The sequence below is a fragment of the Phallusia mammillata genome, chromosome 1 (assembly GCF_965637545.1).
Source record: "Phallusia mammillata chromosome 1, kaPhaMamm4.hap1.1, whole genome shotgun sequence".
NCBI classification, from domain to species: Eukaryota; Metazoa; Chordata; class Ascidiacea; order Phlebobranchia; family Ascidiidae; genus Phallusia; species Phallusia mammillata.
The window spans coordinates 5,403,040-5,416,134 of NC_137252.1; the positions used below are offsets into that span (position 1 = coordinate 5,403,040).

At 32.7% G+C, this 13,095-nt stretch overlaps 2 protein-coding genes across 5 annotated transcripts; both read left to right on the forward strand.

Annotated features, from left to right (window-relative positions):
- The first annotated feature begins 503 nt into the window (after positions 1-503).
- Positions 504-3,996, forward strand: LOC145203748 (kelch domain-containing protein 3-like). Of its 2 annotated transcripts, XM_080076046.1 has the most exons (9): positions 505-695; positions 909-1,050; positions 1,826-2,024; positions 2,158-2,322; positions 2,450-2,488; positions 2,660-2,815; positions 2,995-3,148; positions 3,593-3,669; positions 3,746-3,996. In XM_080076046.1, exons 1-9 carry the CDS (start codon positions 637-639, stop codon positions 3,808-3,810), a joined length of 1,056 nt encoding a protein of 351 aa, XP_079932172.1. In that variant the 5' UTR covers positions 505-636; the 3' UTR covers positions 3,811-3,996. The 2 variants fall into 2 exon arrangements, with proteins under 2 accessions (XP_079932181.1, XP_079932172.1); XM_080076055.1 differs by lacking the exon at positions 2,450-2,488 and having other exon boundaries at positions 504-695.
- Positions 3,997-5,280: 1,284 nt separating this feature from the next.
- On the forward strand, positions 5,281-13,089 carry LOC145232583 (kelch-like protein 12). Of its 3 annotated transcripts, XM_080097246.1 has the most exons (15): positions 5,281-5,403; positions 6,935-7,055; positions 7,196-7,349; positions 7,651-7,868; positions 8,188-8,337; positions 8,401-8,506; positions 8,591-8,667; positions 8,731-8,943; positions 9,238-9,295; positions 9,866-9,907; positions 10,535-10,579; positions 10,809-10,946; positions 11,610-11,769; positions 11,828-11,910; positions 11,979-13,089. In XM_080097246.1, exons 1-15 carry the CDS (start codon positions 5,339-5,341, stop codon positions 12,041-12,043), a joined length of 1,695 nt encoding a protein of 564 aa, XP_079953372.1. In that variant the 5' UTR covers positions 5,281-5,338; the 3' UTR covers positions 12,044-13,089. The 3 variants fall into 3 exon arrangements, with proteins under 3 accessions (XP_079953372.1, XP_079953378.1, XP_079953383.1); XM_080097252.1 differs by lacking the exon at positions 10,535-10,579; XM_080097257.1 differs by lacking the exons at positions 9,238-9,295; positions 11,610-11,769; positions 11,828-11,910; positions 11,979-13,089 and having other exon boundaries at positions 10,809-10,872.
- Positions 13,090-13,095: the final 6 nt, after the last annotated feature.

Below are 13,095 nucleotides of genomic sequence, written 5' to 3' on the forward strand. Positions count from 1 at the left end.
GTTTTTTGGAGGCTAATATGTCAATTAAGCAATAAACGTGGTATATTTAGAAAAAAAATATACGAAAAAGGTATCAGGGTATTTCCCTAACTGGTATCTACCTTAAGGGAACAGAACAGTACTCATTTATTTTTAGTGATTGTATTTTTTTTAATATTAAAAAAATTCTAGTAAAGCATATAACATCTGAACTGGTTACGCTGCTATTTTTCATTTTTATTTAGCTTTAGGGACACTATAAAGTCGTTTCAGTCGTGTTTGAGAATTATGGAAAAACACACTGTTTTGAGGGGCTGCAATTAGGAAAACTAAGCTTCATTATGAGGCTTGAAGTCGGAAATAAAACACTTTTGTTGCAAAAAAGGGAAGTTACTTTGTTGAGTTAAGCTAATTCCACTTAGTGAAGAAAAGTCATAGCATTAATTAAGGCCTGAATAGCTGCATAACTGCATAGCATTGACATAATGTAAAACTGTTTATACATGCATTGTTTGCAGTTTCTTAGGTGTTTTCCTTTGCTTGTAATATACTAATTTTACACTTTTGATTGAAATATTCCTACTGAGAACTAAGCTGTTTTAATTTCCTCAACTAAGTATAACATTGCATTTAAACTTAGAAACTTGAAAAGAGATTATGGGGAATGTGAGATCATATTTTTTTAATAGAGTTGGTGGCCAAGACAGTTTTAATCAGTAAGTTCTGCAAATTTTTACTAATGTAACTATTTTGGTTGTGTGTGGTATCGCTATAAAAAACCTTTAATCAGTTACTTTACAATTACTTTATTTTTATTATATAAGGTATTTTTGACAAAGATATATTTTAAAAATTAAAATCACTGTAACCAGCCAAAACCTTTTTTAGAAAATATACAAATTATTAATATCTGCAAATAATTTCTTCAGGCAAAAACAGCTTGATAATGAACTTTTGAAGAATTTATCGCATGAAGAGATAAACTTTCTAAATCATGATTGGTTTCTTGTAGTATGCGGTGCAACAACTATTGAAGCTTTGCGCTGGACAAAGTCAATGCCCAGGTCACAGGTATGCATTGTTTTACACGTGATGTATTGTTGTATCATTTTAATTGTGTACACACAGTTTATTTGGTTTAGCACACTATAAGTTATATTGATATTGTTGGTAAAAGATGCATCGTAAAAAAATTAAGATTGAAAAGCCAAGTTGTATGATCACACAGTAATAAGTTGCCATGAGTGGAAACAAAATGAAGGACATATCAAGCTAGTAGGCATGGAAGCTAATTTATGACAGGGTGTGGTACATCAATGAAAATCAATTCTGTCACTGTATCAATGTTTGTTATTTGCCAAACTACAAAATTTAACTGATAAAAAATAGCTGCAGGTGATTGAAACAATTATTATGTTAATTGGCTATGAAAACATGGATCATAAAAGCTCTCCCTTAAGTGAACTTGTTTGAAATGATACCACCACATGGATTGAAATGCTAAATGGCTGTTTTTTTTAAATTGCCTCATTCACTTCTTGCCACCTGTAATTTATTGCAATGATGGCAAGCACTGACCTTCCTTTCTGTGAAATCTTGTCTCCAGCAACAGGAAATACCACAGAACAATAGGACTTTTGTGAACTTGTAGTCTTGGAAGTCTGTTATGCGCTAAATTTTAAATGCATGTATCCTTCCATGTTTTTTTGTTTAACTGTACAGTAGGGCGCAACAACTATGCTTTCTTACTTTGATGACGGCTATTGTAATGTTAGGTGAAACAGAAGCACAGTTACTACTTTAGCAAGAGTGTACTTTAAAATTGAGCAAAATGATTTTGTTACAGATTTCAACGCCAAATTTTCATGTTTGTTACATGAGTGCAATAGTTTTGCACCAGGGCAAGGTCATGTTTTGTGGAGGTATGGAAACAGACATTAATCGGTCCATCATGTCCTCTATCATTTCATTTGATGGAAAACATTGGAAGAAAGAGGGTGATATGCTACATAAAAGGGGAGCTCCATGTGCTGTGTCAGTAGCAGGTTAAGGGTTTGTTTCTGCATTTTGTTACCTTCATGTGGGTAAAGAAAATGCCCTAAACATGTGAACTAGTTTGACTAAACTAGCTTTTAAAAATCATAGCATTATTGTTATTTTGATATTTCTATAATACAGGTCTTCTATATATATTTGGTGGTTACAATTATGAAAATGGTTATGATTTGGGATGTGACAAATTTGTACATCAATGTGAAACATTTGAGGATGGAAAATGTACAATTTACACCACTGAAAATCCCCCAAGATTTCATCATTCATCTTCTGCTGTGGTTGTTGAAGGTACTTATGTTTGTTTTAATCTGTTTAACACTCACAGTAGACAGACAATCCTTGAGTGAATGTCTATAGTTGCAAAATTAAGCATATATTTTTAATTTTACAAACGATCTTCAATGTAAATTTCCAGATGTTGTCTATATCATTGGTGGAAATCCAGTGGCACCAAGTAAGAAATTAGTTGTACCTTTTCTTGTGTAAGGAATTTCTTTGTTCTTTAGTTATATGGTGTTTGGTAGATTTACACTGTTAAGTTAAGTATATACAGGTGATCAAGGTGTACAATTTACTCTTGTGTGAAAACTGAACATTTCTTATGCTTTTCTGTTTGTTTTTTGAGTGGACACAAGGTGGGCAAGCACTCCAAATAGTCTCTGCAGTTCAACTGTCAACTGTCTTAAAACAAAAACCAATAAATGGTCAGATGGACCTCCATTGAATCATGGAAGGAACGATTTTGCTGTTGCAAAACTAAGAAGCAAGATTTACGTTTTTGGTAACATTTAGTTGATTTACATTCAAGTTTTATTATGTTTGCTGATTTCCAGTTGTTCTTTACAACAATTTATTTCTGCACCTTTGTTTGTTTTGTTTTTGCAAATGCTAAGAAACATTTCCAATTTTTTTGTCAAACGAACATTTAAAACCTGTCTTTATTTCTTACAATATTTCCAGGTGGGACTAACACAAGGGAACATCCGGGCTCGGCTGAATTTCTTGACACAAGCATTGATAACCCAACATGGACTTTGCTACCAACTGCACCATTACCTTTGTATTGTGCATCATCATGTATTGCTTCAAATGAAGAATTTATTGTTCTTGGAGGGTAAGGGTTTTTAAGACAGACTAATTCTGTTTTTTGTTATTATGGTGTCTGGTTTTTGTAATTGTGTATCCTGCACCTATAGAAATTTAGATGCTTGGTTGTTTTGATTTAAGCATAACTACCCACAAATCTGAGTAGCTTGGTGGTAATCTTTCTAGCTTTCATGCTTGTCCATGCTTCAACTAATTTTGTTTATTGAGTGTTAAACATCATATGACAGCCTTTGTGCTCTTACTATGCCTAGGGTACTTTAATTAACTTCAGCTGTTTGTGCCTAGGTTACTGTAAATCAACAGTAAAAAAGAATAAATTATGTGATCACATTCACACACCATTTTTGTATATTTTTGCAGTTAGTGTGTATTAAAATGTGATCAAGTTTTTTTCTTCCTGATCATGCCGCAACATCCCAGGCTATAAGTTATTACTTGTGTTTCTTTTTAGGGGCAAACAACCTTACTCATTTAACACTATTTCTTTAACATGGTCAAAAACAATCAAGAAGCCAAATAGTGAAAAAGGTAATCATTTTTTATTGTGTAACGTTTTTTTCTGTTTTCCCAAATGATCGCTCCAATTGTATTTTTATTTGATTAGTTGAGCAAGTTGAATCACTTTGCAAATGTTCTGGTGGTTCAAAGATTTTTGGTCTTGGAATGTAAATGTGTTCTGCTAAAAAGTGATCGAAATCTCTGTAAATTTACCAACCTTGCTTGTACCTTTTTATTACTGCTCTTTTTTATGTTTTTGTTTGCTTTTTTTTAACATGTGGTGCTGATGCAATGTTTTTACTGATAATTTCTCACAAGTTGTTTACAAACGCAAAATAAACTCAACTTAACTCAAAACTACAACAGAATTAAGTTTAATTTATTTGGCTTAGTAAACTAAAACATAGTTACACAGTTGCACTAAACAATCGTAAAGCCGGAAATAAAAAAGTTAAAACGTTATGAAGGGCAAAAAAGTGAGACACAGTTGGTGGATCATGGCCAAACATGCTACAGCTATACCGCATTACGAAGTGGTGGGCACGATTGGTGACTCATGGATACAGCTATACCGGAATACTAAGTGGTGGACACAATTGGTGAATCATGACTGAACATTCTACAGCTATACCATCCTTGGGCTCACAAGGAAGTTAGGTTGGCGTGGTGGGTAAATACGACTGGGTGGAAACGTTGGTGATGCAAATCGAGTGGGGCCTCGAAAAACTGCTTTAAAAGGTGAAGGTGAAGCTTTAAAACGTAGAGGATGTTTCCACATTAAGAAAGTCGTAGCACGCCAGGCATATTCATTTTAACACATTTAGAAAGGGTTGAAATAAAAGGTAGTTCTAACTTGTTAAATCAGTTGGTGCGAGTGGAGCGGTGAATGTAATCCAATGACATTGTGAATGTACTCCAAAACAAGGTTAGCAAAGAATCAGTTAGAAATTTGCTTAATGGCATGTTTGAAACAATTTGTAACATAGAAAAACGTAAATGGTTTGGGCCGAATACAAAAATGAGCCATGCAAAACCTAAGTTGCATTACAGCCTTAAATAGATTTTGCTTCGAATGTTTAAAGCCAGATATTTTGAATTATTATAGCTGTTGAGGCAGTAGATCAAAAATAAATACGGTGGGGAGAAAATAAACGCAACTCAACACGTAGCATTTTTAACGAGTCTGGACTAGACAGGGTATTTTCCCGGAAACGAAAACAAACTTTTAACCAATCCCAAAGAAAAGCCGTGTTATGTTAGTTCTGGTTCAACGTCTTCCAATAGTTTAGGAATGACAACGTGTAACAACATCCAGCAGTGCAAGTCAATCATTTTTAGTAAGGAATAATATTTGACTTGCTTACGGGAACGTAAGTTTGAACGTACGCACGGTTTGCCCACTTGAACGTAGATTGTTTACCAGTCAAATGGGCAATGGATAGGAAGTAGAAGTAAGTAAGCTTATGATGACTATGGATATCTAACAAGTTATTGGTAGGGTAGCCTTTAGGATAGAGTTTTGCCAGAAAGAACTGGTCAGTTAACATGATCACATTGATATCCAATGATGTTTGAATAAGTTTATTTATACCTAATCTATTATGGTATATGTACTGATTGGAACTCAATGTTACTAGGTTCGTAGGTTGTAGGCATTTTTTATGCTTCGTTAGAGTGTTTATTCAACTGAGCATTAATTATGAGCAATGAAAAATATGTGTCAAGTGATTTATTTCCCGGAAAATGTTTCACAAATTTAAATAGGTAAGTTTAAAGATACTGGGACACCATAAATTTCTGTCTACAATCGAACAACAAAAATACAACAAAATGTTCTGCTTGATCAAAGATAGTACAACTAAGTGATGAATCTTATTTTTTTGCAATGTTATCAAACACGAAGTCATTTAAATTAACAAGTATAACTATTAAAGCATAATTTAATTTTTGTAAAATGTTTGTCTCTTGTCGGCACTTATAGACAAGTTACTGTGTTTCTTCCAGTCATTTCTTTCAATATCTAACCCCATCATATTTCCCTAACAAGGGTTGCAAGCTTCTACAAGTCCCTTGACTGACCCCACTAGCAGGTCCCCTAATGTTTCACTTGTAGTGGCCATACTTACTTCCAATACATTTTTATGTGTGGTGTAGCTTTAGCATGATTCACCAAGTGTTTTCCACTGTTTTGTGCTCCATCTACATCCTCCTTCCTGGTTAATGATTGTTTAGTGCAATGTGTCACTGTGTGTTGTTTCACCAAACCAAATAAACTCAACTTCTTAGTTTTCATTCTACTGATCATTTACACCCTATTAACATTATGCAGCTGTTGTTGGCTAGGTGAATATGTTACCAAAAATGTATTTTAAAGTAAAATAAACTATACACTCTTTTCACAAATCTTTTCACTTTTGATTTGCCTCAACAAACTTTCAGCCCAAAATAAACTGCGACACAACATAATTATAAACAATCAAATAAATGCAGAAACATTTTCTAGTTCTTTCTTTAGCCTAGATTTTTCTAGCCTATGTCTTGCCATATGTGGAAATGCTTGGTAACTGGTCGATTTGGTAACATGCCTTTAATGGGCCTGATCTACTATGATTCTTTCTTTACCTTGTTTGAATCGGTAGTGAAGAAATGAGTCTAAATTAAGGCCTGTACCACAGAGCTATTTGTTTTTAAAGCAGTGGTTCTTAACCTTTTATAGATCATGGCTCCCTTCAAGTAACAGGACGTGTGGGCCCAATTTATAGTCCAGTATCTATCAGAATAGGTATTGTTTTCCAAAAAACAGCTGAACAACATAAAAATATTAAGACATTAAATAGGCCCTGAGTACCTCAACATGAACTGTGCCCACATTAAACAATATGCTATAGTCATAAAATTTAATAGGTAATGTCAAATCAACTTTAGTTCGACAATCATATTATGTAAAAAAGGTTTATTGTAGTTTGGCAATAAATTCAGCTTCCAGCAAGGCATTAAAGTGTATGTGGGCACAATGGTCAAGTGGGAAATTGTTGCTTAAATCAGTAAACAAATGTCCATTCACTCAAAACAAATTCAAAATTGGCAACACCCCCTCATTTTGGGCATTACGAAAGAACGGAAGTTACTCACGAAAAAATGATGGCTTAATGTTTCTTTGTGATTGTTTCCAATGACCCCACACCCTTGGCCTCAAAGCTCGGGGGATCATTGTGTCTGATATATACACCCTTGGCCTCAAAGCTCGGGGTGAACATTGTGTCTGATATATATTTAAAAAAAACTTTGTTTTCAGATTTAGAGATACAGGGTATTTTTGTGATGTGGAACTTAATGTGGAAGAACAAAAATTTGCAGCTCACAGAAATATTTTAGCAGCAAGTAGTGAATACTTTGCAACAATGTTTAATACAAATGTAAGATACTCTTTTTTTCTAGTTTGGTTATTTTAAATCAGTAGCACTTGGTGGCTCAATTACAACGTACAGTTCATTTGCTAGGCAGGTAAATAATTAGAGACAAACTGTGTTATTGTTTTCTTATTATGTACACACAGATGAAAGAAAAGTACACTGGAGTTGTTGATTTAAAAGAAGTGTCTGCAAATACAATTGAACAAGTTCTAGATTTTGTATACACAGGAAAAGTGAAGATGTGCTGGGACAGTGTGGTGCCAGTTTTGAAAGCTGCCTCATTATTTCAAATGGAAGGTAGTTTAATTATGATTGTTTGTTTTTTGACCTTGTTCTTTAATATCTTTGAGAAGTTTTCATTTAATTAACATAGTTTATCACATCCCTTTAATTGTGTCAAAAATATTGTAAAATTGATGAGGCAATTACCTGGACTCGACTGTAAATTTTGTTTGGTTTTATCTAAAATATTGAGATAATTCTAACCTAAATAAAAACACTATAATTATTAGTACAAAACAATTTTTTAAACAGCTAAAAATGATGATACACTATGTCTTGTTTGTTCTTTTTTATGTACTACACTTTTGTTTGCCAGATTTATTGGAATGTATTGAAAAATATACACTACTGATTGTGACTGCTTCGAACTCATTGGACTTAAAAGAAATAAGTCAACATTTTATGCTGAAATCTCTGGAACAGGCAGCTATAGAATGTATTCACAAACACTTTGATGAAGTTTGTATGTCAGAGAAATTTCTTGACCTTTCTGAAAATGAAGTCCGTTGCTTTTATGAATCAGATGAACTGAATGTAGGCTCTTTTTTATGTAACTTACGTATTATAATAATCACTCATTCTGACTTTTTTGTCTATTTTGAGATTTAAATGTAGCTCAAATACATTTAAAATACAAAATATATATGAGTACGTTTTAAGTTACAATAACTGTTGTTAATCATCTTAAGCATGTTACGCTGGGTAGATCGGCTAGTATTTATTAATAAATCAAACTTTTTTGAGATCGTTTTAATGCTTTCTTGTAAGTGAAAATTACAGAAATATGGATATACTTGCCTTGATGTTTATTCTGCCTTGGAAGTGTTGTACTAAAAACTAGATAATCTACTAGGTTGAAGTAGAAGATGTGTTGTTTACCGCACTGGTAAATTGGACAAATCACAATCTCCAAGCAAGACAAGAATCTTTTTTAGGACTTTTCAGTTTAATTCGACTTCAGTTTGTCACAAAAGTATTTCTGACCAACATCATCAGAAAAGAGGTAAACTTGTGATGTCAACAGCATTGTTAGTGTCTTGTTTACACATGGTGATTTTATTGGCAGAAACTTGTCAGAGACAATATGAATTGTCGGGATTTAGTAGAAGATGTGTTGCACTTTCAAATCAAGCCTGATACATTAGAGAAACAAAAGCCAAGATCCAACAATGGTAGTATTTTTTAGTTTTGGTTAAGCTCAGTAATGGGTTACTAAAACACAGCTTATTAGACTTTAAAATGTGTCATTCTTTCAGTTTACAAGAAATGGTTTCTTCTTACTCCAAACTCAACTGTTAAAACTCTCCAACTAAAAGAAGATAGTTCATGTGATGTAAGTCAACACATGTAACTGTTTCATTCATAAATCTAAATGTTTTTTTAAATGTTGATGTAGGATGTTCAAACTCCACTCCATGTGAGTTACCAAAGTGCAATTGTGTTGCATGAAAACAAGGTAGTGTTTTGTGGAGGCCTTTCTCTCACCCATAATAAAGCAACAACATCAATTGTGTCATTTGATGGAGAAGTTTGGAAAGGGGAAGGAAACAAAAAAATGTGGTCCCTAATTACCGTAAACCATACCCTGCCAAACAAGTTGTTGATAAATGTTAGTCACACTTACAAGGTGTCACCCCTTCTTTATTTCAAATATGAATTTAGGTCTTATGTATTAAATTTAATCACACTTTGGAATTATGCTACATTTAAACAAAATGTAATGTATATTTGGACATAAAAGCAAAATAACACATGTGTTTGTTACTTAACAGTTTTATACTATTTAGCATTAATTTGCAAGTTGTTGAAAGATGTATTAACCTAAAACCATCTGATTTGCATGGATAAAACTGTGAATACAGTTTGACACCGTTTTGATAGATGTATAAACTATACACTACAGATCAAAGCACGAGTCCATTTGGAACAACCCAGAGAGTCCCAAAAGCAACTGGATGTTTGTAACTGCTTGTGTTAAATGTCACATTATTATTACTATTGCAAAGTAAAGTTAAGGAATTTTTTAACATACACACAATGATTTTAAATGAATGCAAGCTAATACTACTTCTTTCAAATGGAATGATGCCAATAACTGATAAACTGTTTATATTCACAGAGACTTGATATTGCATCTCTTAATTCCAGTCATTATCTTTTTAATCTAATCAAACCTAATAACTTTGCCATAATTATATTGATTAATTTGTATGTGAAAAACTTGTTTGTTTCTGTTTTAAATCAGAAATGCCTTTGCCACTAATTGAAGGTTTGTTAGTGTTGTTGCACTATCTTTCGTGAGTAGAAGGTTTGTTTCTAAAATGCTTAAACTTTGCAATTGCAAAAAATACACAGTGATTTAACCATGTATCCATTGAGTAACTTATGTTTCACCATATGAATGGCATGTTCATTTTAGTTGTTTAGTTTTTAATTTAATCAAACCTGTTATGGCATAATAATCAACTTCAAATTAGATTTTACATTGATTCTAGAACATGTAACTAATCAAATTTCTTTGATTTTTAAAGCTACCTTTAGCTTTGGACTACCATCAACTGAAGGAGCTAAAGGTGACTACATCCAAAATTTTAAACCTGTTAAAATGGAAACCACATGTTGAAAAAAATGAAACTAAAACATTGTGGGTCACGCTTGCACTAATTTTAGTACATTGAATATTGGTTTCTGTTTCTGATTGGAATTGCTTTTACCACTCCTGCATAATTATTAGTGTTTTGCATCTGTTATCAGTAAAAGGTTAGTTTCCTAAATGATTATACAATAGAATTCACAAATCAGGTAAATAAAGTTTTAAAAACTGCTCAGTACTTTTTAAGTAAGTAGTATTAGATTTCTATTTATGTATCATTAAAATATATATTAGAAAATTGGTGGATTTACCTGATGAGGTATTAAAAATTTTGCCCATGCATTAGGCTGAAAATTGGGTCCTTTGCTATTAGTACATATTGCATAATAATTCTTACATAATTCTTTCTTAACCATCAAATAACCAACGATTTTTGTGGCACAAACCATCTGTCTTCTAATCACTAATTAGTGCAAGCAACGTCCTGGCAAACAAGTTGTTTACTACAGTCACTCTTACAAGGTGTTAAAATACTGTTAAGTAGATAACTAGGCTTTGGTTTGTCTTAACCACACCCATAAATATGACTATCACATTTTTTTTAAAGTGTCTGGCCTTGGATCTACAGCACAATCAATTGCAAAAGCAAAAGGTAGCAATTATAAAAAAACTAAACATGTTAGTGGATCTCACCTGTACTGATTTTAGTACTTTGGCTTATTCGTACATCAAAACCTTGTTCAGTTTTGTAGCTAACTGAACATGCTTACACCACTATTAAAATTTAATAAAATGTTTTTACGCTTTATTGATGGTAAAGTTTGATTTTGAAATTATTGGGTTTTATATTTTGTTGTTAAATGTGATATAATTTTGTACAGTGAAAGTTGTTGAGCCAGTTCTTGCTTCAGTGGATTGTATTAACGTTATGACAAACAAGTGGACAGAAGTTCCACCTCTCCAACAAAAAAGAAAACAATTTGCTGCTTCTGCTGTTCAACACACTATTTATGTGTTTGGTAAAAAAAAATCTAGTTACAAGTACGGTTGATTCTGTTTGGCCTAGGGTTTACACACTGGGTTTTGAAATGTGTTTGGTAAGGTTTAGTAACAATAAATATACACAATATACTAACTCTTTTGTTATATTTTTTTGTTAACAGCATAATTTGTTGGTCATGTTAAAAATATGCTAAAATAATTTTTATGTACTTGTATCATTCATTCTTGGTGGAGGTAAAATACAATTTACTTGAACTTGGATTATTGTATAGCCCTACTATGAACTGGTATTGAGACACTTCTTAAAATTTTGATGTTTGTGTGGCGCTGAGAAGTTCTGTAATTAGTTTTTGTGGATTAAGGTGCCTTCAGTTATCTCCCTGAGTGATGAAAATAGTTATTGTTTTTTTGGCAATGTTGTGTGACCTCAAATTTTTCAGGATTAAATAGAACAGATGTTCCTTTATTGTAAAATTTTAGTGTGATAAATTTGTATGTTTTCTATTACATTTTTGTTTCAAGACTTGAATACAATAACCATTGTAAGTAATATTCAACACTTCTAGACGTAAGCATGCAAATATAATTTTTTTGTTGGCTAAGTGAGGTCTAAAGCCATTTATCACCTATTTATGAGCTCTGTAATAACAAATGACAGTAATGTATGCTACAACTTTAAGGTGGAAACTCTGCCAATGGCAAGCATTTAAATAGTGCAGAGTTTTTGGACACAAGCACTGATAACCCAACATGGACGTTCCTTCCAAATGCACCATTTCCTTTGCCAAATGCATCCTCTTGTTTTATTGCTCATTATGATGAGATTTTTGTTCTTGGAGGGTATGTTTTTATTGAGCTTTATGTACTTTTTTAATATATATGATTGGTTGTATTTCAGTGATTGCCAGAAATTATGTTGCTTCAGTACATTCTCTCATACATGGAAAGATACAGTTTCTGATGTAACAACAAAAATAGAAGGTAAAAGAACTACATGTATTATTGAATTATGATTCACCATTTCTTATTTCTTGTGGTGTGATGTTTAGATGAAGAAAATCTGAACTCAAAAATAGATGTGGCTGGCTCCAAAATATTTGGCCTAAAGATGTGACTGCCAACAAAAAGAGACTTTAAGCACCACAAATAGTGTGTGTCAATATGGAACCTTGTATATCAAACATCCATAACAGCAAGTGTGCTTTTATATGTATGTAATTTGTTGGATGATGAGGTATTTTTTGTTGCCTAGGTGATGTTCTTTTATTTTGTCCTTTTGTATTTTTAAGTAAGTTTTAAACTACTGCTTCCAAACCAAGCTTTCTTTTTATTATGTATATATTTTATAAATAGCAAAGTGCTGTTTCAATGTCAAACATAAGTTTTTTCTCCATTTTTTTAAAATTGCAGTAAGAAACAAAGTCATTTCCTTGCATTTTCATCAGTTTGCTTACTACTAAAACATCTAATGCGTGAAGCATACAAACCTGTCTCGACTGTTGTCAGACATACCACCAACTATGTTGTACATACTGGTACAAGAATAGAAAAAGTATGAGAATTATTTACTAACATGTAATACAACAAAAATATCTGGCTGAAGTAAGCAGGAAAATTAAACGAACTTAAATAAATTAAGACACAGACAAGGCGAATATTGACGTATCGCTGATATTCCGTTACGGTCCACAACAACATTACAATAACTGGCTGTAGCTTGTCCACTTTTCAGCTGAAGTGGTCGTTTTTTTGCGATTTCCTTGAATTACTAAACAACTACACATTAGATGGCAACCAACCATTAGGTTTTGCTTCCAACATTAAAGGTGTATTGTTTTGCTACCATGTTTGTCTGCAAAAGCATGTTATAGAAAGATAGGATGTGGATTTTAGCTCGTCACATTAATTGTTGAAAGAAATTACATTTCTATTTGATCAATACCTTTCGTGAACATTCTTTATAATAAACATGTTTTTCCATGCCATGCACGCATTTTCTGATGTTTATGCCATTGCATCCTGGACAACTGTATGTAGAACGCAACCGTTGAGACTTGAAAAAAATAGCAGTTTTGTTAGAGAGCGCTACAACCTTATAAAATTGCACATTACCATAAATTAAATTGAATAAACTTTTTGATAAAATAATGTACTGTAAAACAAAGA